The following is a 25093-nucleotide window of genomic DNA, read 5'->3' on the forward strand; positions in this document are numbered from 1 at the left end:
CCCCTCCGCGCGCGGGGGCCCGTCGGGAAGTGTAGTCCCGGCCCCGCCCGGCCGGGTCGCGAGGGGCGGAGGGCGCGGTGGGGCGTGATGGAGGCGAGGGGTCCTGGGAAGGGGACGTGGGGGTGAAGGGGCGCGCGGGAGAGCGAGCGCTGGCGGGGAGGGAGCACAGGGCAGCAGTTCGCCTCCCGCCAGCGGGCTTTTCTGCAGCAACCCCGCGCCCACTTGGCCCGCGCCTCAAGCCGGGCCTGGAGCCGTGTCCCCGCCCGCCCGGAGGGAGCGCTGTCGGGGATGGACGCCCGAGAGGGAGTCTAATCCCGGGGTTGCCTGAGAACAGCAACGCTCCGCGTTAAGGGAGGGTGATCGGATTTCGGGTCACTTGCACATGTGGCCCCCCCTGCACGCGCAGCACAGGCCGCACCCGGCCTCGGGGACGGGACCCGATCTCGGAGCCGCCCGCGCTGGGGGAGGCCGAGCGCAGCCCCGCCGCCACTGGTGCTGGCGACCCCCGTGGGCCCACCTTCGGGGAGACACGCAGAGAGATCCCACCCCCTCCGTGTCCCCAGCCACAGAAAAGGGGGACGAGGGGACGAGACCTCCCCGGCCAGCACCGCGTAAAGCCGGCCTCTCGTTCGAAAGGCCTGGAGAGTGCCCTGGCCAGGGCGGGCACCCCCGGACCCCCGCTCCGAGGTGAGCAGGCCTCACCCCCTCCTCGGCTCCTGTGCACTGGGGACCTGCAGCTCCAAGGGGGCTCGCTCCCGACCCGGGACCAGGTGGGAGCCGCACCCCTGGCTCCGGGCAGTGGGCAGCGAGGCAGCCGTAGGGCCGGGGCCGGTTCCAGCGAGATGGGCCCGGCCCGGCAGTCGGTGGGGACCCCACCCCGGCCTCCTGGGAAGGGAACCCCCAGTCTTCCAAGCTGAGCTCCGTCCGGGGTCTGACCCTTGCCTCCCCTATCACCTGCGATCAGGCCTCCCCTGGGGACACCTGACCCTTCCCTGGGGAGGACAGTGCTTGTTGGAGGACAGTGCTTGTTGAGCGAATCCGCGCCACGGCGAGACCACCGGGAGCCGCCCCGGCCCCTGCGCCCCCTGCATCCCCTGCGCCCCCTGCATCCCCTATGCCCCTGTGCCCCCCAAAGCCCCCTGCATCCCCTGCGTCCCCGTAGCACCCACTGGAGGCTCTGAAGGGGGAAGCTACGTGGTCTTGGACCAGCTGGGACCCTCTCCCAGGGACTCAGTTGCCCTCTGTGACACCCAGCAGGGCAACTGGGGCAGGCTGGGGCCAGGGTGGCCAACATGTGGCCTACAACTGCCCTGGCCACCAGAGGCCATGGCCCTTCCCACCCCACCCTGAGGAACAGCCCCTGAGGAGGGCAGGAGTCGGGGGGCGCTGTGGGGTCGGGGGCATGCTGCAGGGTCAGGGGCGCACAGTGGGGTCGGGGGCAGGCTCAGTGGGCACACTGTGGGGTGGGGTCAGCGGGCGCTCTGTTGGGGTTGGGGGCAGGCTGTGGGCTCAGTGGGCGTGCTGTGGGGTTGCAGGCTGGTTATGGGGTAAGTGGGTGCATTGTGGGGTCAGGGGGTATGTTGTGGGGGTCAGTGGGTGCTCTGTTGGGGTTGGGGCAGGCTGTGGGGGTCAGGGGCACGCTGTGGGGTAAGTGGGGGCACTGTGGGGTCGGGGGCGGGCTGTGGGGTCAGGGGGCATGCTGTGGGGGTCAGGGGGTGGGCTGTGGGGGTCAGGGGCACACGGTGGGGTCAGGGGGCAGGCTGTGGGGGTCAGGGGGCACGCAGTGGGGGTTGGGGGCGTGCTGGCAGGCACTGTGGACGCTGAGGGCACGGGAGAGTAGGGCCCGGTGGTCTGAAACTGTGGCCCAGGCCCCGACCGCGTCCCTTTGGGGCATTGCCTCGGCCCCCACCCAGCCCGCACCCGGCACTTCCCACAGGAGCATTATTGGCCCGGATTTGCACCGGGGATCCTTCCAGGGGTCCGAGGGTGCGTGGGGGGGGCATTCTGCTGCTTTCCTGAGAAAGCTCTAGCTGGGCGCAAGGTGGGCGGTGCCGTGGCCCCGGTGCCCCTCGAAGGGGCACTCAGGGGGCTGGGGGCAGATGGGGCCACCCTGGGCGCAGAGAACAACGAACAGAAAGCCAGGGCTGCGACAGCTCCGACTTCCGCCATTTAGTGAGTACTTTTTCAAGTGCTGTGTGTGTGTGCTGTGTGCGTGTGCGTGTGTGCTGGCTGTGTATGCGTATGTGCACGTGCTGGTGCTTGAACTCAAGGCTTGGGCACTGTTTCTCAGTTTTTTTGGTCAAGGCTTGTGCTCTCCTGCTTGAGCCACACTTCCACTTCCAACTTTTGCTGGGTAATTGGAGACGAGTCTCCTCGGCTTTCCTGCCCTGGCCGGCTGTGAATCGTGATCCTGAGGCCTCTGCCTCTGACGTGGGATGGTAGGTGGGATTGCGAATTCTCCCCCGTCTCTCATAAGAAGGACCCATTGCCTGGCAGTGCCAGCTCCGGGACTGGTGACTCATGTCTCAGCGATTCACCCTTGCACCATCCACTGCCACAAGTGGACACACCAACTGGCTTTTCAGAGGGTGGCTACCGGGGTCAGCGGCTGGCCGGCCGGACCCAGGAGCCCATCTTGTCCTCAGCAGCATTGCAAGAGGACAGGTCTCCAGCTCTGGGTGCTGTGGTGGAGCTCGGGGTTGGGGAGATGCATTGATGGGCAGTGCAGGCCAGGCTGGGCACAGCAGCTGGCCTGACCACCCCTTGGTAGAGGACAGTCAGCCCCAACTCATTTCCGCAGATGAGCAAAGGGGTTTAGGGAGGGAGGCGAGCTCAGGATGGCACGAGCTAAGGATGGCTCGAGCTCCAGGTTCCCCTAGCCCTGGGCCCGTGCAAGTCCACAGCTGGCTGGGAATGAGGTGGCAGTTGTCACAGGGCCTTGAATGTGTGGCTCCGGCAGGCTGTGGGGGCACCCGGGAGCCAGGGTCTCGGCAGCCCTCCTGTAAGCAGAGGAACATTCTAGCAGGGGTCACATGGTCAGGACTGTGGCCTGGGGCTGAGTAGGGTCCCTTTCCTGTCGGGGCTCCCTTGTCTCCCTCAGGCAGATCCTGTCTCAGGGTTTGGGAGATGCTGGAGAGGCTGGGGGCCAGGCAGGGACTAAGCCACCAGGACTGACCACAAGGAAGCCAGAGGCAGGCCTGAGGGGGGTGTGCAGGATTTGCACACAAACTAGACATCAGGGGATTCCCACCTGTAAAAACTCAGCTTTCTGGGCCCTAGTGGCTCAGGCCTGTAATCCTAGCTACTCCGGAGGCTGAGATCTGAGGATTAAGGTTCAAAGCCAGCCTGGGCAGGAAACTCCCTGAGACTCTCATCTCCAAAGAAAGCCAGAAGCGGAGCGGTGGTAGAGCACTAGCCTTGAACACAAAAGCTCGGTACCAGGCCCTGAATTCAAGCTCCAGGACTGGCGCAAAACAAAAAGCTGTCAGCTGGGTAGCAGTTAAGTGACAGCCTAAGCTAAAGTCTAAAATCGGCCATCGTCTGTCACCTCCAATGAGCAGCTGGACAGGGCCAGCGGCAGGGCTGGTAGTGTTGGTGGAGACAGGGGCGTTTGCAAAAGCCCTGGGGCAGTGGGGCCCCAGGCTGGATGACGGCAGTCCCCTGGCTTTGCTTCCTTCTTGCTCCCACAAAAGACTTCAGAAAGCACAGTTGGGTTTCAGTTTCCCTGCAGCAAGGGGCCGCCTGTGCACACAGCCACGGCCCCGGGCGGGGCCGCCCGTGTCACTGGGCTATAGCCCGGGAGACCCACAAGGGCGAAAGCTTTCACTTTCCAGCTAGTGCAGGTTCCTCATGCTCCCTTCTGCCCCCAACATGGGAGTCACGTCTGGAGCTGTGGCCCACATCTTGGGACCATGAGGCACAGACACAGCTCCTGGTACACGTGACCCGAAGAACATTTGGCAATGTGTTCTGGAGACATCTTTGGTGGTCACAGATAGGGGAGGAAATGCTAGGGGCATCTGGGGGTGGACATTAGGAATCTACAACACCCCCTATATCCAAGGACTTACTGGACCCTAATGTCGGTGAGCCTTGTGCTAACCCAGCACTCACGAGGTGGCCGGCCGGGATTCTACCTCCCCTCCCTGGGCGCCTCTGGCCACGGGAGGAACAAGGCACAGGGGAACACCTCGCCCCACTTTCTCTCCATCCGTGTCTTATTCTGGCACTTTTGGGGTGCTTTTCCCCCTTCACCCCCTGGGGCTTCTGCGTGAGCAAGTCACACCAACTGAAGTTCCTTTTTCCACCCCAGGAGTAGTAGGGGGGTGGGGCGGCTGTTTGGGGAGGGCTGACAAGAGGGAGGTGCGAGCCTCACCACTGGTGACAGCCGCCCCTTCCCCCAAGGCAGAGCCTCCGCCCCCCCCACCCCTGCACAGCCGCTGTCCCTCGAGTCCAGCCTTCCACAGCTGCCCCAGGACTCCTGTGAAAAGCGCAGCACTTTGCACTAAGGAAACAAAGCACAGAGCAAGCCGGGGCTCCTGGACTCCATTCCATGGAATACTTGATTTTTTTTTTTTTGCTATGTACCCAGGCTAGCCTGGAACTTTCAACATTGCTGCATCCACTTCCCTTGCGCCAGGATTACAGACATGCAACCCACCATGTGCAGCCAACCGCGCGGAGTCTCTGCCGTTACGCACAGCCCCGTCCTGTGTGTGAAACGTCACAGGCTTTCACAAACCGCACCGCGCATGCGGTCTCTGAGACGAGCTGTAGGAGTGGGGGTGCAGGGAACACGATGATTGTGCCCAGATGACCTCCCACAACACCGAGGCCAGGCCTGGGGTTGGGGTGCGTAGCTCTGAAATGCCAGCGGGCCAAGACAGAGCAGAAACTCAAGCCACCCGCCTCAGCAACCTACGAATGGTGGCTCCTCCACAGCCAGGGGCAGTGGGTGCCATCTTCACAACGGGTGCAGACTCACCAGGGACTGCCCCCCCCCCTGCTCCCTTTATCAGCCCCACCGAATGAGGCCGGCACCAGCCACCACCATGTTGCCAAGCCCTGCCAGCCACCACACGAACCCCTTGCTTTATGAAGTACTCAGGCTCTGCTACAGTCACACGAACCGAACTGGGAAACCGCAGGGGACCTGTCATTTTCCAACCCAAAGTACTCAGTGCATGTACTCCGTAAAAACCAGTGAGGTAGCCGGGTGCCAGGGGCTCCTGCCTGTAATCCTAGCTATTCTGAGGACTGCAGTTCAAAGCCAGCCTGGGCTGGAAAGTTTGAGATTTTTTTTTTGGGGGGTCCAGTTGTGGGCCTGAACTCTGGGCCTGGGCACTGTTCCTCAGCTCTTCAGCTCAAGGCTAGTGTTCTACCACTTGAGCCACAGCACCACTTCCAGTTTGCTGGTGGTTCACTGGAAATAAGTCTCAGATTTTGCTGCCTGGGCTAGCTCTGAACCACGATCCTCAGATCTCAGCCTCCTGAGTAGCTAGGATTACAGGTATGAGCCACCAGCACCTGGCTTTTACTGTATTATTTTAAAGCTATTCTTCCAAGAGGAAAATAATTTTTCCATCCCACCTTCCAAATATGAGGGATGTGGTAAGAGTAAACTGAGGGGGTGTCCCACAACCCCCGCCAGGAGCACCCTCTCCAACCTCAGGGGAGGGGATGGGTGCTGGTGCCACCTGCTGGTCGGACTGAAACCAAGCATTAGCCAGGTGCAGGAGGGAGCAGTCCAGGCCACACAGTGCACCCACTTAGGCGCGCAAGACTGCAATAGACATGTCATTCAGCAGGAACTCTGAGGACACCAGGAGGGAAGGGGCTGTGGTGGGGTCCCGCTCCCCCCTAGGGTAAAGAGTCCTAGCCCCGTTTTTGATGGTGGTCTAGCAGAGCTGGCAGGACGACCGTTTCCCGAGTCCAACGGCAGGGCAAGAAGGGGTAGGGAAAGGGAGGCAGCAGCAATCTTCAAAATATTTTATAAAATACAGCACAGCACTCACAGGCTGCTTTCCCAGATTCTCCAGCACACGGAGAACAACACACGAAAGGACGCCCGGTGGTGCCTCAGGAATCCAGCTTCCACGTGGCCTCAGCCCTTGGCCACAGGAGAGCTGGCAGCAGGCAGTGGGCTGGCAGTGGAGTCGCCAGGCCAAGGGTCACCGGGTCCCGGGCCGGCCGGGCCAGCTTCCTCCTGGGTGGAAATTCACATCCATGGCTGACACCGCCTCCTCGGTCCCGAATCTGTACAGTGGAGGCCAAGCGGGAGGAATCTCGAGAGCCCAAAGCCACCCCTACTTCTTATTCCTCGGCTTTAGCTCTTCAGCAGCATTCCGCAGGAAAATGTAGTTTTTCTTTTGGGGGTTATAGAACTCGTGTCCCTGAATGGGGGTAAAAAAATCTGATTAAATGCACAGCCATCACTGTGGGTGGTTTTTGCATACATAGCTAAATTCTTGAAGGGGGTACAAAACTGCTGGGCCTACAAGCACAAGGCCCCAGGTTCAAACCCAAGGACCACCCAAATCTCTCTGGCCCTGAATAGTGGAGGGCAGGTGTGAGTGTGGCCTGTGGAGGTGGGCCATGACTTTACTGTTGGGTCAACAGGGGCCTCAGACGGCCCCCAGTGGGAGGGAGCCGGGGCATGGGAAGGAGACCTTAGATGGCAGGGAGCTGCTCTGCCAGGGCAGCAAAGGCCAAGGCCGTGTGGCTGCCAGGCTCATGCTGGGAGAGGGCTGGTGACCAGGTGCTGCCCAGTACAGGGCAGAGCCGGCAGGCAAGCCACAGACATAATATGCCGCTGCAGCAGCAGCTGCTGGGGCTGCAACAGGACAGGGTGCAGACACAGGCCTGAAGAGGCGGGCGCAGCTGGAGCGCTCTGCGCCTGTACCGTATGACATGTTTTACTCTCTTTCCCAAAGGCATCTTTAGAAAGCTCTCCAAGTGTGAGCTGGTCCATGCAAGTGTTAATGCCCACCATAATGTGCCAAGGGCAGCTTTTCACAAATGGCTGCATCTGGCTGGGGGCTAACCTCAATGACACACAGCCAGGTTGCCACCCAGAGGTAAGGTGGGGCTGATGTCTGGAACCTGTGAGGTGTTAGTGTTAAGTGGCGGTCAGCAGAGGCTCCTGGCGCCTTTCACTGGTCTGTGAATGCCTTGAGATTGGCTAGGCCACGATGCAGAGGCACGCCTGTATGTGCGTGTGCGTGCATGCTGTGGACAGAAGCAGGACCTCCTGCCCCTCCATTAAGACTTGAGACTCGCCAAGCTGCCCAGTGGGCCACCAACTCCAGATCCCCCTACCGAAGTCTTCTGAGCAGCTAGGTTACAGGCAGCACAAGACCTGGCAAATGGAGTGCGGATTGGCTGCTGGGCTGAGCAGTACATTAGTGAAGTGCTAAGGAGGTGAGGGAGGCCAAAAGGTCTCAGGAACCCCTGCCGGTCAGGCACAACCCAGCCGCAACCTGTGCTCCCTTGAGTATATGAGGTACAGGTGGCACACACCAGCACGAGTCAGTCACTGATGAAAGCCAGGAACAAAGAAAATGTGTGTGGCACCTGTGCAAACACCTGTAATCCCCATGCTGGCCAGGTGCCTGAGCAATGCATGAAGCCCTTGGAGAGATGAGGAGGGGGTCCCTATCCTGGCCATGGTGTCACCTATGTGTAACCGACCAACACAAGCACCAGCATGTGTCACCACCACACATCCCTGCAAGCAGCCCCTTGTGTTCTTGTTTTGTTTTGTTTTTTCCTCAAGCAAAGTGATTCCCAGTACTCATTACAGTAGAAAGGCAAAAGCCTGCTCTTCCACTTGAACCAGAGCTCCACTTCTGTCTTCTGGTGGTTAGTTGAAGATAAAAGTTTCATGCACAAGCCCAGGCTGGGTTTGAATCACAATCCTCAGCTTTCAGCCTCCTGAGTAGTTAGGGTTACAGAGGTGTGAGCTGCTGGCACCTGGCTCAACAACAGGTTTCTAGGCTGGCTGGGCTTACCCTTGGGGAAGGGACAAAGATTGGCTGTGAGAAGCCAGGAGCCAGCAAAGGCATCTCCAGCCAGGCCATGAACTCAGATGGGCTAGAAGACATCAGGAGGCTGGAAAGGAGAGGTGGCAGGACGCACTGTCCAGAGCTCACAGCAGAAGCTGGTGGCTACCTACAGTGGGCTGAGACGCAGTCCCAAGCCAACAGGCTTCTCTAGTTCACACCATGCCCAGACCCATCGGCTCCTAACTCCCCCTGCCCAAACCACAAACCAACCAATAGCACCCAGGCGACAGCTCCATGACCCACTCTTCCCCTGCTTTTCCTAGCAGTGACCACAGCCCCTTCTCCAGGGTGCCAGCCACAGCTTGCCCAGTCCTGTGCTAAAGGGTAGAGTGGCCTGATGGCCTGTGCTGACCAACCTCTTCCTTTGTGCGGGCTCTAATTAGCCTGCACTGAGTGCCATCCCCATCAGGGAGGAAGCTCTGCAGGCCCCTCCCAGGGAGGTGGCACTGACAGCCTCAGGACACACAAGTCCCGCAAGTGTCCCAACTCCAGTGGGTCTGCTCCTGCGCCAGCCCTGCTGCCTTAGAGGACCCTGGCCTGCCTGTGGCGGCTCACCTTGGACCAGTCATAGCTAGAAGCGTAAGCAAATATGTTGCCATTGTGATTGAAGCAGCAGGCAGATATGGGCTGGTCCAGCTGCTCTGAAGTCTTCAGTTTTGTTCTGGCATCCTTGTCCCAGAAGCTGAACCGACCGTCTGACCCCACAGTAGCCAGAGTGCCATGGACAGGATGGAAGGCGATACCATTCACCTGCAAGGGTGGACAAGCACGGTTAACAGCAGAGGCAGAGATGGGTGGAGGGCTGGTCCTGCCAATGAATGCTTGCACTGGGAGTCAGGAACAAAGCGACGGCTATTTCACTAAACTGCCATGCTCCTGGAGTCATGCCAGCCCAGAACGAAAGCCTACAACTACAAACAGAAGCAGCAGGCAGCAGGAGGGGACAGGGCAGCTGCCACCCAACGAGTGCAGCTCAGGGAAACACCAACAGCAATCTGTCTCCCCTTGTGTGGGAAGTGACTCCCAGCACTCATTACAGTAGAAATGCAAAAGCCTGCGCTCCGGAGCAAGCCGAGCACAGCCAGTGAATGTGCATATACAAACAGAAACTAGACCCACAGCATTAGCTGAGCACACAGGCTCTTCAAAGACCTTTTTCATTGTTGGTCTTGAACTCAGGGCCTGGATGGTATCCCTGAGCTTTTGTGCTCAAGGCTAGCGCTCTATCACTCTGAGCCACCACTCCACTTCCAGCTTTCTGGTAGTTAATTGGAGATAAGTCTCAGACTTTCCTGCCTGGGTTGGCATCCAACAGTGATCCTCAGATCTCAGCCTCCTGAGCAGCTAGGATTACAGGTGTGAGCCACTGGTCCTGGGCTAAAGATCTTTTTTTTTTTTTTTTTTAAAGCATTAACTGAGGTTTGAAGACAGGGCCCTCTGACTAAGAGGACAAAGGGGGAACCAATGCAACAGTGATACTCACAAGACAGTATGTTGGAAATGATCTATACAATGGTGGGGGGAATTGGGAGAAAAATGAGGGAGGGGGTAACAAGTTTGACAAGAAATGTTCTCACTACCTTACTAATGTAACTATAACCCCCCTGTAGATCACCTTAACAATGAAAGGAAAAAAAACAAAAGTAGTAACTGAGGTTTGAACTTAGGGCCAAACTCTAAGCCTTGGCTCGTTTTTTTGTCAGTTGGGCTTGAACTCGGGGCCTGGGTACTCTTCCTGAGCTCTTTTGCTTGAGGCTAGCATTTCACCAGTTTGAGACACACTGCCACTCCCGGTTTTCTGGTGGTTAACTGAATGAAGATAAATGTCTTATGGATTTGCCTACTGGGGCTGGCTTTGAACCCTGATCCTCAGATCTCAGTCTCCTGAGTAGCTATGATTACAGGTATGAGCCAACGCCTGGCTCCAGCTCTTTTCTGGTCATTTTTCAGATAAGTCTGCCTGGGCACACACCTGGACTGATTCTACTTATGTTAGGCATTCTGTTGTAGCTGGGTTGGCAGGTATGTGCCCCACACTCAGCACCTTCTACAGTTAGTTTCAGACATTTTCTGCCTGGGCTGGCCTAGAACCCGTTTTCTGGATCTCAGCATCTCACATTAGCTGAGCAGACATGCCTGAACCAATGTGCCCAGCTATCTGTTGAGAAGGTGTCTGTCAAACTTCTGCCTGGACTGGCCTCAAATCAAGTTTCTGGACCCCAGCCTTCCAAGTAGCTAGGATTACAGGCAGAGCCACTGGTGCCCAATAGGATTGCTTTTTTCTGATCTTGTAACACTGGGAGCACCACCTAGAGGTGTTTCCAGGGTAAAGTCCAGCTTGTCTCCACATACCGCATAGATGTCCTGAGGAGCAGAGGTGTTGGTTCCATTCGAGCGATGGCATTTAAAGGTGAAGTTGTCTTTGGCCCTGAAAAGCAGAGGCTCATCTTAGCTTGTCCTTCTCAGTCTGCATGACTACTCCCACAGGCTGAGTCCACTTACGGATTTGGAGGGTTGATGTAGTGGATGGCCACTCTCCCCTCAATACTTCCCAGGGCAAACCCTGTCGGCTTGTTCTGTTTGTCTTTAAAAATAGCCACACAGCGATGCTAGAAAGGAAACTCAGTGTGAATGCCAGATGTCATGCTTATCAAATGTGACTGAGGCATTTTCATCCCAGCAAGTTCTACTTTCTATCTTTTCAAGAACCACAGGATTTTTGCCTGATCTGTGTATGGCTAGTGCTATACAGATGCCCTCCACATGACCACTAACCAGGCGACTGCCCTCTGGCCGGCCTCAGCCAGGCAGGTGCCCCTTAGGTGACGAGGACATAGAGAGTTGAGCCTTGAAACTCTTGTGCTGCAGCCAAGGCCGCATCCTGTCCCCACCATGACCAGAGCTCTCAGGACTCGGGCTGGGCGGCATACGTTCCCAGCTCGCTGGTTCACATGGTGTTTCTTGGTTCCGCTGGTTCACACATGGCAGACCCCCGTCTCGTTTAGGGAGAGCCCATCTGTGCTGTGTTCCGGCTGCTATCACTCGGCCCCTCACTCAGCTGCTAGGACACTGCCAACCAGCCCAGTATTGTCTCTCCAGCTCCTGACTTAGACTCTGCTGGCCGACAGCCGGCAGGACCTGCGACCCATGCTGGTCTGACTCTGACATTTCCAGGGTCTTCCCATCCTCACAGCTTTCAGTCTGGTAAGCCTGACTTAGTTGCATGGTTTTGACCAAGCAGAGCAAACACAAAAACAAATCTAAATCAGAAAAAAAAAATCAAGTTTCAAAAGCAACCATTTCTAGTTGTTGGTGCTGCTGATCATCAGCGGTGCTTAAATCCCAGGGGAGAGGCTGGGAAGGTGGCTCAGTGGTAGAGCGCTTGCCTTGCATGCCTGAGGCCCTGGGTTCGATTCCTCAGCACCACATAAGCAAAAAGAAAAAAGCTGGAAGTGGCACTGGGCTCAAATAGTAGAGCGCTAGCCTTGAGCTGAAGAACTGAGGGACAGCACCCAAGCCCAGAGTTCAGGCCCCACGACCGGACCCCCCCCCCCAAAAAAAAATCCCAGGGGAGCTTGACTCTGTGATAATATGGCGCGCCTTGTAAATGACACCCAAAGCAAGGTGGGAGTCATGGTAATCCTCCCAAGCTGAAGAGGGCGCAGGCGTGCTACCTGACGCTTGTGAGAAGGCCTGTGTGCCTGGCCGCCATACCTGGCTTGTTTTGTTGAGATGGGACCTCATTAACTTTTTGCCTTGGGTTTCCTTGTACCAAGATCCTCCTAATTTCCACCTTCCGAGTAGCTGGGATTATAGGCATGAGCAACTGAGTCTAGCCTTTTTTTCAAATTAGTATACAAAGAATGCTTACAATTCTGTATGAGTACACTACATCTCGGTCAATACCACCCCTTCCACTGTTCCTCCATTTTCCCCCTTCTCCCCCTGACCTTGTTCATTTCTTGGTGTTCTCTGCCTCACCTGGTGTTTGAGAGGAGAATCTATCCTCCTGAACTCAGAAGGCTGGTTTTCCAGCTGGTAGACAATCAGGCCCCGTTCTGCAGTGGCGACCACGGCCATTGGGTATATCTAGGGAATGGAAGAAAGCAGACATGCACTTAAAATGAAGGAGGGAGGAAGCTTTTTATACCAAAGGGTTAGAACAATGGTTTCATTCATAAAATCGTGGAAGTTTAAAGTTTAGTAGTCTCTATGGACATTCACGAAAACCCAGAGAACTGGGCCTTGAACATCATTCATGTGAAGCTTAGGCTGCGACCTGAGTCACCTCTGTCCCAGGCCCTGAGAATGTGGGTGCCTGCAGTTCTGCGGCTCACGTCCCTTGCTCACACTCTCCGCCATTCGCTTCTTTGGAATATGTAGGAGCAGCTAAGAGTCCAGAGGCACACAGGTTGTGGGGCTAGCCCACTGTGTCGCTTCCGCACTTGTGTAGGACACAGCAACACAACCTGCACCCGTCATTTTCCTGGTAGTCCTACAAGTGGAACTCTAGGGCCAGTTCACACAGAAGACATACCAAGGAGGCGTTCTGGAGAACACTCTTCCTTCCTCACGTGTGACCCCACGCAATCCTACCATGTCACCGTACCCAGGTGCGCCAGTGACTTGTGTGCACACACGTGACAAACCCTGCTCTGATAAAGCGGAGTCTCCTGAGATGCAGAGGGTGGTTGTGACCTGTGGCTCGTTAAGAAGGTCAAGGGGCTCTAGACTACCATGATGCACACGCGTAGGAGAGCTATCCTTGTTTCAAAGGATTAAAATGCTATTCCTTACCACGTCGGCGCAGTAACACCTTTCTGGGAGCTGCAAGACCATCATAGGGTTTGAAGAGCGGGTATCCCAAAACTGAAAGCAAGAGGAGGCAGAAGTGACTGCCAGAGCTGCAGTCTTGTGCTGAGGATGGATGTACGCCCTGACCAGGCCGCACTGCCCCCAGCAGCACAGCTTACCTTTAAGGTCTTGTCCCAGCTACCGGTCATCACACAGCTGTAGTTTGGGGCTTTGATCCAATGAATGGTCTTAACAGGAGCATCGTGCTTTCAACAACACAAAGCCAGACAGATCAATGCAACAATCTATTAAAAAGCCTTGGTTCTGAAAATCAAGGGAACTTAAAATACTGAGGTCACAGCAAACAAAACCAATCCCGAGTTCAGCACTACTGCAAAACCAGAGCACCCAACACAACCTGGCAGTGAGCCACGCCATGCCCTGCCCTGGGGATACCCAGTAAGGATGCTGTCACCTATACTCACTGGGGAGTGTAAACCAGGGTCGGGAGATGCTTCTAGAACAAGGTGCTGTGATCTGTGTGTAACTCTGTACTGCAGAAGTGTCAGTGTGGAGAACCTCTCTCTGACCACCTGTATCCCCAAGCTGGGCCCCCAAGTTCGGGTTCTCTTAGCTTCACTTCTGAGGTGTGGTCTCACCTGGCACACGGTGGGCACTCTGAACACTTGCTGAGCGAGGAGTGGCACACAGGTGTGCAAATGTGAACGTTCCAGGACTACCTGCGGTGCCTGTCTTTCCAGACTCCAACACTACTGCCTCTGGTGAGGCTGCCGACCCAGATCTCAGCAAAGGGTTCGAACCACTAGAGCACAGTGCACTTATATAGGCACCTCAGCTCTAACTGAGTGGCTAGGCAGCCTGGGCCCTGTACCTGTGCGATCTGAATGGCCTGGTTACTGTTAAGGTCCCACATCTTGGCCGCTTTGTCACACGATGCTGTGAACACTTTGCTCCCATCCTAAAATAAAATGAGAACCTGCCATTAATAGAACATTAAACCGAGCGAGGTAAGCCAAGATCAGAGAGACAAATGGCACATGGTCTCCCTGATATGTGGATGTTCAAAATGCAAGGTGATATGACTAAGTAACAGGACTCAAGAAACAAAGGACCTTTACTTAAATGACTCCATGTTCTTGACCTCACCTGTGGTATATACATGTACATATCTAAGGGAAGCTAAGAGGAAGGCACAGAATCAGAGGGAAACAGGAAAAAATTCATCAGAGGGACTTATTAGCTGCACTGGACATTGATGAAAATGAAGTAAGCAATTCAAGGACAGTGATGGGAAGGAGGGAATGAGAGGGAAAGAGGGAACAGCTCATACTAAGCAAAAGGAAAGAAATGTACATATCATCTGATGTGGAAGAAATAGCTTTATTATCAAAGCTTATTTATTTATTTATTTTTGATTGGTCATGGAGCTTGAACTCTGGGCCTGAGCGCTGTCCCTCAGCTCTTCAGCCCAAGGGTAGTGCTCTACCTCTTGAGCTACAGCGTCACTTCCAGTTTTCTGGTGGTTTACTGGAGATAAGAGTTTCACGGACTTTCCTTCCTGGGCTGGCTTTGAACCTCCATCCTCAGATCTCAGTCTCCTGAGTAGCTAGGATTACAGGCATGAGCACCAGTACCCGACTTTTATAGACCATTATAATGGCAACTTGCCTTATGAAGGTTTAGTACTGTGAAATTTGTAAAATTTATGTAATCACTTCATCTCAAAAAATTATTTTTAAAAGAGAACATTAAACTATACCTACAGACATTAGGTTAATGTACACATTTTGTCATTATTTTTCTTGTAGTTGCAAACTATAGTATCAAGAACAGCACTTTACCATTTATTTCTTGAGTTAACACATAAGCAGGCTTGCACGTGCGTGCATTCTGTGCACACATCTGCCATGACTGGGGCTTGAACTCAGGGCCTTGTGCCTTTACTTGGCCTTCTTTGCTCAAGGTTGGTGCTCTACCAGAGCCACAGCTTCACTTCTCACTTTTTAGTGGTTAATTGGCGATAACAGCCTAATGGGCTTTTCTGCGTGGGCTGGCTCTGAACCATGGTCCTCTGATCTTAGCCTCCTGAGTAGCTAGGAATATAGGCATGAGCCACCAACACAAATATTAGCAGGCTTAAAAAAAGTAGTATGGACAGGGCTGGGAAGGTGGCTCAGTGGTAGAGCGCTAGCCTTGAGCTGAAGAGCTGAGGGACAGCGCCCAGGCCCAGAGTTCAGGCCCCATGACCGGACCCCCCAAAAATACCCACAAAGTAGTATGGACATTACTTTTTCTTACTTTGGGCTTCAGAAAAAGTTGGCATACCATGTAAATACTCATCAACTTTCACCAAGACTGGCTGATGGAGGCATGCGGCACACTTGCCTGCCTCTGTGGAGTGTGCGTGTGTCCACAATCACCACTTCCATGGAGCTCGTAAGGCCCCCGGCCTGCGCACTATCCGCCAGCCACCATTCTCACCATCCAGTCTGAACCACAGAATGCCAGGCCTGACCCCAAACCGCGAGCTGGCGAATGCGGACGCACAGAGGCTCTCCCCGGCCCTGCCGCATCCTGAGGCGGGAGGCGGCATGCCATGCCAGCTTTCCTCACACACAGACCAAGTGCCCAGATCTGTCTTGTGGCCATTGTGTGAACCTGTGGTCGTCCATGTCCTCCCCTAGAACAGTCTGCCCACTGGAAGCTGTCAGTCCTCCAGTGAACAAGGGAAACAGTGACTTGCTCCTCTGTCTCCTCTGGACTACAGGAACAATACCACAGGTCCTGCGAAGGCAACTCGGCCAAGCAGACGGGGCACAGATGGCCTCCTCCTCTCGTGGCCCTGCTCAGCCACAAGCAGGACAACGGCGGGAAACACAGCACCTGTGGATCTCCAACACATTGTGCTGACTTGAAGAAGCCACCAGAGGCTCTGACTGCACACTTCTGAGCTAGTACAACCTCACTAAACACAAGGTAGGCATGGAAAACATGATGGTTCCAGGAGCTGGAGCGCGGGAAGACCTGACCACAGAGCACTGAGGGGTCCAGGGCCATGAGTCATCAGTGTCACTGTAACCGTGCACTGCCAAGGACAGGGCTGCACACCAGGTCGGCTTTGCTATGTCTGTAATAAAGCAATGTGCCTGTGAAGACAGAGGCCTGAGGCTGGTTCCGAGCACTGTGGATCCTCTGCCTTGGCATCTCCAGACTGGGCTTGGCTGCCAGGCAGCTGTGATGGGGAGAGAAGATGCTGGCAGTCAGCCCCCAACCCCCCTCCGCGGCTCTACACTGCCCAGAGCCCTGCCCACTGCAGCCCCACGGCTGCCACCACAGCATAAAGGGAAAGAAAGTTCAGAGCAAATAAACTGGAGCACAGGCATGAAACTGCTCAAGTTCAGGGCCTGAGAGGGAAAGAAAAATCCCACAATAATCCAAATATTTTGAAGGTCTGATAAAAGAAGCCTCTTTTCCCCACTCTAGGATAGTAAAACTTCAAAATTTAAAAACAAAATAAGCTCCTGGCATAGAGAGAGGAAAGACTTTAAGAAATTATCCGGGCACGGCTCAGCAGCAGAGCACCTGCTTATAGCAAGCAAGAGGCTAAGTTCAAACCCTTACAGCCAAAAGAGATTACAGAATCCATGCTTAAGGTAACAAGTCAACAAAAAAAATTTAATGCAAAAACAGCATTCAGAGTAACTAAAGTCCTAATTAAAAGCACCAATATTTACAGAAAGTGATTTCAGAAACTTAAAATTCCTACAGTCACACACATGCCACAGGTTAAGCATCCTTAACGCAATAAACTGAAACAGTCCAAACTTCCCAATACACATCATTTCAGGTAAGAAAGAATTATGAATGTTTTGAATTAAGAATAGTATGAATTACACAGTACTTTAAATAGATGAAAACTAAATTAGAGGGCTGGGAAGGTGTCTCAGTGGTAGAGCGCTTGCCTCACATACATGAGGCCCTAGGTTTGATTCCTCAGCACCACATAAGCAGAAAAAGCCGGAAGTGGTACTGTGGCTCAAGTGGTAGAGCGCTAGCCTTGAGTTGAAGAGCTGAGGGACAGCACCCAGGCCCAGAGTTTAGGCCCATAAGCGACAAAAAAAACACCACCCAAAAACATTAGAAATGGACTTAAATCAAGTGGCTGGCTCATATCTGTCATCACAGCTAATCAGGAGGCAAGAGATCAGGTGGACTGTGGTTTGAGACCAGATAGGACAAAAGGTTTGTGAGTCCACACAAAAACAAATAAGCTGAGTATGATGGTGCATGCCTGTCATCCCAGCTGCACTTGAGAGGTAAAAACAGGAGGGTTTGGGTCCAAGGCCAGCTCTAGGCAAAACACAAGACCTCATCTGGAATCTAAACACAAGAAAAGGCTGGAGTGTGGCTGCAGTGGAAGAGCGTCTGCCTGGTGAGTGCAAGGCCTTCAGTGGAAACCCCAGCCCACCAGAAAGGCAGAAAGGAGTGGCCCAAAACTTACGTCACTCCAGCAGACGTCAAGCACGGGCCCAGTGTGCATCTGCTGCGCTTTTGGAATGGTCTGCCCGCTGTCCTGAACCTCCCAGCAGCGAACCTGCAGCAGCAAGACGATTCCATCAACCCTGAGAAACTGATGGGGTTCACCACCCCGCTTCGCTACTGAGCTAACTACCTAATGTGTCGACAACGTTCCTAAAATATCTACGCTGGCAGCTACTATCCTGCTAAGCCAGTAAGACATAAAGATTCCCTTGCTTGCACATAAAGCTAAGGCTGACGTGCTCACCTCGTATGCATCATGTGCCATTTACAGCAGAACAACATACTGCTCACATGCAACTATTCAGACTGGAGACTGAATTTCTACTCTGAATGCTTCCACTTTTTTTCCTTTGTTCATAAAAGTATCAGATTTGACTTAGGCTGGAAGTGGGACAACAAAGCTGGTACACTGTCTATTATGCTGTACCTCCCACCCCTCCCCAGTGCCCTCCCCCCAGCCTGGTGGTGCTTAGCCTTCTGTCCACTCATGCTGATGCCAAGGACTCCAGATCCTGGGACCCTGGCTGTACCTGCGCAACCCTGCCCCCTGCCCACTCTTCTAACACTTTCTAGCAACAAATCAAATGAAGTCTTTCAAAAACACACAAAAGGCCAACCTGCTCAGCCCCGACTTCCTCCTCCCTTCGTCTTCCTCAGGCCTTCCAGTGCTGTAGGCCACTGTGGTATCTTCTACAAACTTTAAAGGAATCTATCACCTACTATCATTAGCATCGCAGTTACAACCTTCACATTCCCTAGAGGATGCAGGCAGCAGCTAGCAGTCTGACAATGCGGCCTGCTCCTGGCTCCCAGACTCAGATCCATCAATGTGGATCTAAGCCCAGTGTCACAGTGCACAGCACTCTCACTGCCGTAGATTGATTCAGAAAAGGTGCATAAAGTATGTCATCACATGCGCTAGCCAGAGTCATGGGAAAAGGCTCAAGGTGAAATGATAGTCATGGCCAACGCTCCTCTCCTTGAGGGCTGCTTGTAAGTCACACCCGGACCAGCAGCACACACAAGGCCCAGCCTACCTTGGCCAGTACATTATTCTTCTACACTTACATGACAAGGCTTTTTCTGGTCATGAGTGTGGTGAAGGTCCCACTTATTCTACTTGTGAAGTGTCTCCTCACATCCTAGTAGTGCTCTGAATCTTTTTGTCCATTTTGATTGATCTTTGTGTACATAGCAAAGAAAACAACTGGTTTGGGAATGTACTTCAGGATACTGAACTAAGCTGGGTTCAGGGGCTTATGCTTGTTATCCTAGCTACTTGGGAACCTGAGATTGGGAGAACTGCAGTTCAAGGCCAGGCTGGTCAAGAGACCCCCAACTCAATCAGTAACATGGTGCAGATGGAGCACACAGAGGTGTCTGAGATGCACTTACATCGTTAGCCCAGGAGCCTGCAATGAGGAAGTTCCCCGGCAAGGTTGGAGGGCTGAAGGACAGACACCCGATACTGTCATCTGGAGAAGACGTCACCTCAATGTCCTGTTGGGAAAGACACTGTTAGAATGTCCACATCACATCAAACCTCTACCATCCTCACTCAGCACTCAGAGTGGACTTCGTGCTTCAAAATCCTATAGAGAGGGCCAGGAATGTGGCATAGTGGTAGAGTGCTTGCCTAGCATGCATGAAGCCCTGGGTTCCATTCCTCTGTAACAGTAAAAACCGTAAGTGGCACTGTGGCTCAAGGGGTAGAGAGGTAGATTGAGCAAAAGAATCTCAGGACAGTACCTAGGCCCTGAGTTCAAGCCCCAAGACTGGCAAAAAACAAAAAATGATACAATTAGACCTTCCTTTACTTTGGTTAAAAGAGAAGCCACACTCTTAACAGTACCGCCCCCCCCCCCCGTTCAATCTTGCCCTCCCCTCCTTTTTTTTTTTTTGTCGGTCGTGGGGCTTGAACTCTGGGCCTGGGTGCTGTCCCTCAGCTCTTCAGCTCAAGGCGAGGGCTCTACCACTTGAGCTACAGCGCCACTTCCGGTTTTCTGGTGGTTTATTGGAGATAGGAGTCTCACGGTCTCTCCTGCCCGGGCTGGCTTTGAACCACGATCCTCAGATCTCAGCCTCCTGAGTAGCTAGGATTACAGGCGTGAGCCACCACCGCCCGGCGTTCCTTTTTTTTTTTAACTGTATTTTTTTTTTGTCTTTTTCTTTTTTGGTACTGGGGATCGAACCCAGGACGTTGCACTTGCTAGGCAAGCGCTTTGCCACTGAGCTACATCCCAGCCCTGCCCTCCCCTCCTTGAGTCCTAAGCAGGTCCTGGGCAGCTCAGTGAATCCGGAGACCTGGCAGGTCGGGAGTTGGTAGTCACTAGTCCAGTAGGGATCATGTCTGCGCTCCAATGCCAGACAGTCTGAGCTTTCATCCCAAAGGAGTCTCCTAGGCCACCCAACAAGCCATCTGCTTACCTTCATGGGATTGTGGTTATCTGTGGTCGTACTGCCGAACATGCTGGTCCCGCCAGTCCCAAACCCCGTGGTGGTGCCAAAGAGACTCATTTTGGCTCTTAAAAGAAGAAAGAAACATGACTGAGAAGCAACATGGTGATACAGACCACAGAAGCAACATGCTAGTGGCTGGAGGCCAGGTGCCTCTCCTCAAAAGAGAGCAAGCAGAGAGCTTGCCAAAAGTAAACTTTCTGCTTCAGAACAGTTTTACATTTCCAGTTTCATCTATTTTTTTTTTTGTATCCTCTTAGGTTTGTTTATTTGTTTTGGTCGTGGGGCTTGAATTCAGGGTCTGGGTGCTGTCCCTAAGTTTTTTGCTCAAGGCTAGTGTTCTACCACTTTGAGCCACAGCTCCACTTCTGATTTTTAGGTGGTTCATTGGTTTGAACCACGACCCTCAGATCTCAGCCTCTTGAGTAGTTAGGATTACAGGTGTAAGCCACCAACACCCAGCTTTCTTTTATCTTTTATTAGCCTGTCTGTTGTCACCACTAATAAACCAGTATCAGTCATTAGAAATTGCTCTTCAGTAGCCGGCAGGAGGTAACTGTATATATTAGTTATGTACTTTAAACAGGAACACTAGGTACAACAGCAAAAATGACACAAAAACCTTATCTTTTCATGTGGAAACTTTCTTCTTATTTTTGTGCTTCAGCCTGAAGTTACCAAGAAAAGCAGCCAACCTTGGCAGGAATTTGGTTTTGTTTTGTTGTCTTTATCAGAGACCAGAACTTGAACTTTGAATATGACACTTTGTGCTCATTGGCAGGCTCCCTACCACCAGATCCACACTTCCAGCCCTCCCAGTTTCTTTTGGAGGGCACTTAGATGAGGCATTATGCTGGTGGCGTCTTCTTGGGCCAGCTCCTTGTGCCACATTCTCTCCTGGGCATCAGTGTAGCAGGCCCAGGAAAGCCAGTTTCAATGGAGCCCTGCCCCTTGCCACAGGGGGCGCCCTCACATTCTAGGCTTCAGGTTCTGTTCTGCAGATGGACAGCAGTGCATAGCCGCCAGGACTGCTCCAGGGACAAATGGAATTAGGCCAAAGTGATAGTCTCCGTGAAGAGCCTTTTCCTTTCTTCTAAGAGAAAGTCCAAGCACTACAACTCCCTAATGGCTCACTTACATTAATGACACATTTCAACGCTGTCAGTGATTAGTGTTTATGATGTTTTACACCCAGAAACCTATCATGTTGTCCCCTGGCCAAACCATGGGAGAGCCAAGTGATACACTTGCTTCTTCAGACAGGACAGCTCAGAGGGACAGACCTCACACGATTAACAGGGCAGAACAGCCACTGTGCACATGCGCACTGCAGAAGGCACTGTGAGGACCAGCCACATCTCCACCCTCAGCTGGGATGTACCTGAAACACCAGGTAACTGCTTGAGTGACAAAGCAAAGGAATCATGAGGTCTGGGCACCAGTTACCAGACAGAAAACCAAGTAGCTTTGAGTTCTTCACCTGTAAAACAGAGACTCTAATACTTCATAAGAATTACGAGGGGCTGGGAAGGTGGCTCAGTGGTAAAGTGCTTGCCTAGCATGCATGAAGCCCTGGGTTCGATTCCTCAGTACTACATATACAGAAAAAGCTGGAAGTAGCACTGTGACTCAAGTGGTAGAGTGCTAGCCTTCAGCAAAAGCAGCTTGGGAACAATGCCCAGGCCCTGAATTCAAGCCCCAGAACTGGAAAAAAAAAAAAGAAACCTATGGGGAAGTCACACATAGTGCTTGAAACACAGTAGGTTTTTTTGGGAGGAGCAGGGAGAGTATTAGAAGGCCTTGCACCTACTTGACAGGCGCTCCATACACCCAATCCTGTTCATTTTTTTGGATGACCTCATTTCCCTGATCCTTCCCTGCACCTCCTCCACTGCTGGGATTACAGGGGTGTGCCACCAGGCCTGTCACCACACAGCAAGTTTTTTTGTTGGTGGTAGGGCTTGAATGCTGGGCCTGGATGCTGTCCCTGAGCTCTTCAGCTCAAAAGCCAGTGCTCCACCACTTGAGCCACGCATCACTTCCGGTTTTCTGAGCGGTTTATTGGAGGTAAAAGTCTCATGGACTTTCCTGACCGAGCTGGCTTTGAACTGTGATTCTCAGATCTCAGCCTCCTGAGTAGCTAGGATCACAGGCGTGAGCCACAGGCACCTGGCACAGCAGGTTCTTAATAAACATTTCTGTCCCACTTCTGGTTGGATGAGTCTAGATAGCAACTATTCAAATACTGATCAGGCAGCAGCCAAGCCTGTGGCTGGCCTTGGGAAGCCGAAATACTGGGGACCTGCGCACCCGCCCCCACTTGTGCCCGATGGACCTTCTACTCAAGAGGCCTTTCTGGCTCTACCCAGCAGCCTCTTCCCCAATGTTCAGATCCCAGCTCAAAAGTGGCCTCCGCAGAGCGCTTTGGGGTGAAGCTGCACTGTGACCCCACTCATCAGAACGTGGCATGCAGGGGGCGAACTTAGCGTCTCAAGCTAGACTTCTGAAGCCTCCTGTCCAGCGGGCCTTCCACCGCGTTCGCTCCCGCGGCCCGCGGGCCTGGCGGGAGGCGGCTGTGCCGGCCCGGTGCACACTGGGTCTGGCAGCACGGACAGACAGCCGGGGGCCGACCCCAGCCCCGCCGTCGTCTCGCTCGGTACCCGGAGCGGCTCGGGTACACAAACCACGGAGCGAGGGCGCGCCGTCCTTCCGCACGGCCCGCCGCGGAAAGGCTTCCCCGGAGCAGCCGCGGGAAGGGGAGGCCGGCCCGGACACACGCACCCGTCCGCGGGGCGGCGTTCTGGGCCTCAGTTTACCCAGGAAAACGAGGGGGCCGGCTCCGAGGTGACCCCCGAAACCTCCCCAGCTCGGGCCGCGCTGCCTGGGGCCCCATCGAAGCTCGGCCGGCTCGAGACCCGGCGCCAACGCGGCGGGACCGCGGGGACGCCGCACGGGGCCTACCTGGGGCGCCCCGAGAAGAGACCGGCGGCGGAGGGGCGCTGGGCGCCCGCAGGCCTGCTCCGGCGCAGGCGAGAGGGCGACGGACGCGGGGAAGAGGCGAGGCGCCGAGCGCGCGAGGAAGGGGCGGCGGGCGCGCGTGCCGCTGAGGGGCCCGGCTCCCCGCGAGCTCCCAAACGTCGCGGGAAACAGCGCACGCGCTTCGGCGCCACTTCCGGTATCTCCCGGAAGGCAACGGGGGAGGAGGAGCCCGCGTCCGTTCGGTGCGTGCGCATGCGCAACGACGCCACTGACGTCAAGAGGAAATCCCTCTGCCAGCAGTTTCCGAACGGGCGGAAAATAAGCGAAGCGGGATCGTTGCCAGGCAACCGCTTTTGTAATTCCACAACCCGGGACTTCCGGAAGGGCAGTTCGCTCTTTGGGCTAGTGAGTTAAGTGTGTTTGTCTTGTTTTAAAGCTTAAAGGAATCGCGAGTGCTTCCAGTTCCTGTCCTCCGCCGTCCGGGGACCCCAGTGATTGATGCCGGGCCCCCGGGCTGGCCCTGGCACTCTTGTTCCCGCGGACTCCGAAGTCCTGCCGCTGGACCAGCCTGGGCTTAGTCGGGCTGCGGATAACATGACTGGAGACCCTAGAACGAGTGTCCCCGTGCAGCCAATAGAAGGTGGTTTTAGAGACGGACTTAATGCCAGAAACAAAGAACAAAAAGCAGAGTGTCTTTTAAAGTTCGCTTTCTTTGTGAGGTGGGAACAGGAACACAGAACAACAGCGAGACAACTGGTTCACCTCGTTACTCTTTCTAGAGGGTGGGTCGTGGGGCTTGGACGCAGGGCCTTGAGCACTTTGGCTCAAGGCTAGCGCTCTACCACGTTGAGACTCAGCTCCACTTCTGGTTTTCTGGTGGTTAATTGGAGGTAAGAGTTGTACGGACTTTCCTGCTCAGGCTGACTTCAAATCATGATCCTCAGATCTCAGCCTCCTACTAGCTAAGATTGTAGGCCTGAGCCACAGGCGCCCAGCTTCGTGTGTGTGTGTGTGTGTGTGTGTGTTTGTTTGTTTTTAAGGGCAGGTTCTGAAGTGCCATGGAACTTTACTCTTGAGTGACACCATTTTTGATTGTCTGGTCTGTGGGAACAGTGCAGTTCAGTCCAGAGCATCCCAAAGAGAAAAGACCACAGGAAGGGACCTGGGCGATGCTTTCCTTGGCCTTCTTGGAGAGCTCTGGGATCTGTGGTGATCTTATAAAATGCAGATACAGAAGGACTTGGTGGACCTGAGAAATGACGTTTCTAGCAGGCTGGGACATGCCACAGTTGATGCCTAAGATTTGATTTAGATAGGTTGAATGACTGGACCACACCCCTACAGCTGTGTGTGTGTGTGTGTGTACACGTGTGCACGTGCACGCACCCTTCAGTGCTGAAACTTTAACTTCACTTTTTTTTTTTTTGCTCCGAGCTTGTCTCTACCACTTGAGCCATGACCTCCACTTTTGGCTTTTTGCTGACTAGAGATAAGAGTCTTGGATTTAGCTTCTAATCTCAGTCTTCAGTTCTCAACCTCCTGAATAGCTGGATTTATATAGGTGTGAGATATCAGCATCTCAGAGATTCTGGTTTTATAGGTCGGGGACAGAACCCAGGAAATCACTGTCTTTTAAAAGGGCCATAGATGACCTGAGACACAGCTATGACCCCTTGCTGTTTAGGGATAGGGACTAGACAGGCTGCTCTTGCATGGAACATCAGAGCACTGGCAACTGAAGCACACTTGCCCATTGTATTCTGACTTTCTGAATTGGCAAAGCGCTAGCCTTGAGCTGAAGAGCTAAGGAACAGCACCCAGGCCCAGAGTTCAAGCCCCATGACCGACAAAATAAAGAAAGAAAGAAAAGAAAAAAAAAAGAACTGAAATTGAGCTTTGGCTGTGGCTTTCCAGCATCGTTACACAGATGAATGGCTATGAATGACTACAATTTTCTGTAGTTATTACTAAGTGGATGGACAGTGAGTATACTGACAATTTGAGTACCTATTACTTTTCATTTGAAATTATATATGCTTTGGAAGGTTTAATTTAAAAGTTCTAATAGGCTGGCCTAAAGTTTTTTTGTTTGTTTTTTGGTTTTTTGGGGGGATCCAATTGTGGGGCCTGAACTCTGAGCCTGGGTGCTGTCCCTCAGCTCTTCAGCTCAATGCTAGCACTCTACCACTTGAGCTACAGTGTCACTTCTGGCTTTTTTTTTCTGCTTATGTGGTGCT

At 53.8% G+C, this 25093-nt stretch overlaps 1 protein-coding gene across 1 annotated transcript; it reads right to left on the reverse strand.

Moving 5' to 3' along the window:
• Positions 1–5973: 5973 nt before the first annotated feature.
• Positions 5974–22965, reverse strand: Rae1 (ribonucleic acid export 1). The gene is made up of 12 exons (XM_013024373.1): positions 22839–22965; positions 19848–19944; positions 18816–18920; positions 17380–17472; positions 13750–13836; positions 13037–13123; positions 12861–12932; positions 12045–12152; positions 10566–10672; positions 10416–10491; positions 8619–8813; positions 5974–6392 (listed from the first exon to the last, which is right to left on the reverse strand). Exons 2-12 carry the CDS (start codon positions 19935–19937, stop codon positions 6306–6308), a joined length of 1107 nt encoding a protein of 368 aa, XP_012879827.1. The 5' UTR covers positions 19938–19944; positions 22839–22965; the 3' UTR covers positions 5974–6305.
• Between the last annotated feature and the right edge of the window lie 2128 nt (positions 22966–25093).

The sequence above is a fragment of the Dipodomys ordii genome, unplaced genomic scaffold (assembly GCF_000151885.1).
Source record: "Dipodomys ordii isolate 6190 unplaced genomic scaffold, Dord_2.0 Scaffold75, whole genome shotgun sequence".
Taxonomy (NCBI): domain Eukaryota; kingdom Metazoa; phylum Chordata; class Mammalia; order Rodentia; family Heteromyidae; genus Dipodomys; species Dipodomys ordii.

What these genes read in the sequence shown, in the direction of transcription:
- Rae1 (XM_013024373.1), bottom strand. Translation starts at nt 19,937, where the DNA reads ATGAGTCTCTTTGGCACCACCACGGGGTTTGGGACTGGCGGGACCAGC. An exon ending in ATAACCACAATCCCATGAAG is followed by an intron (nt 18,921 to 19,847) that starts GTAAGCAGATGG and finishes CTTTCCCAACAG; the next exon opens with GACATTGAGGTGACGTCTTC. An exon ending in CAGGCTCCTGGGCTAACGAT is followed by an intron (nt 17,473 to 18,815) that starts GTAAGTGCATCT and finishes TTGCTGCTGCAG; the next exon opens with GTTCGCTGCTGGGAGGTTCA.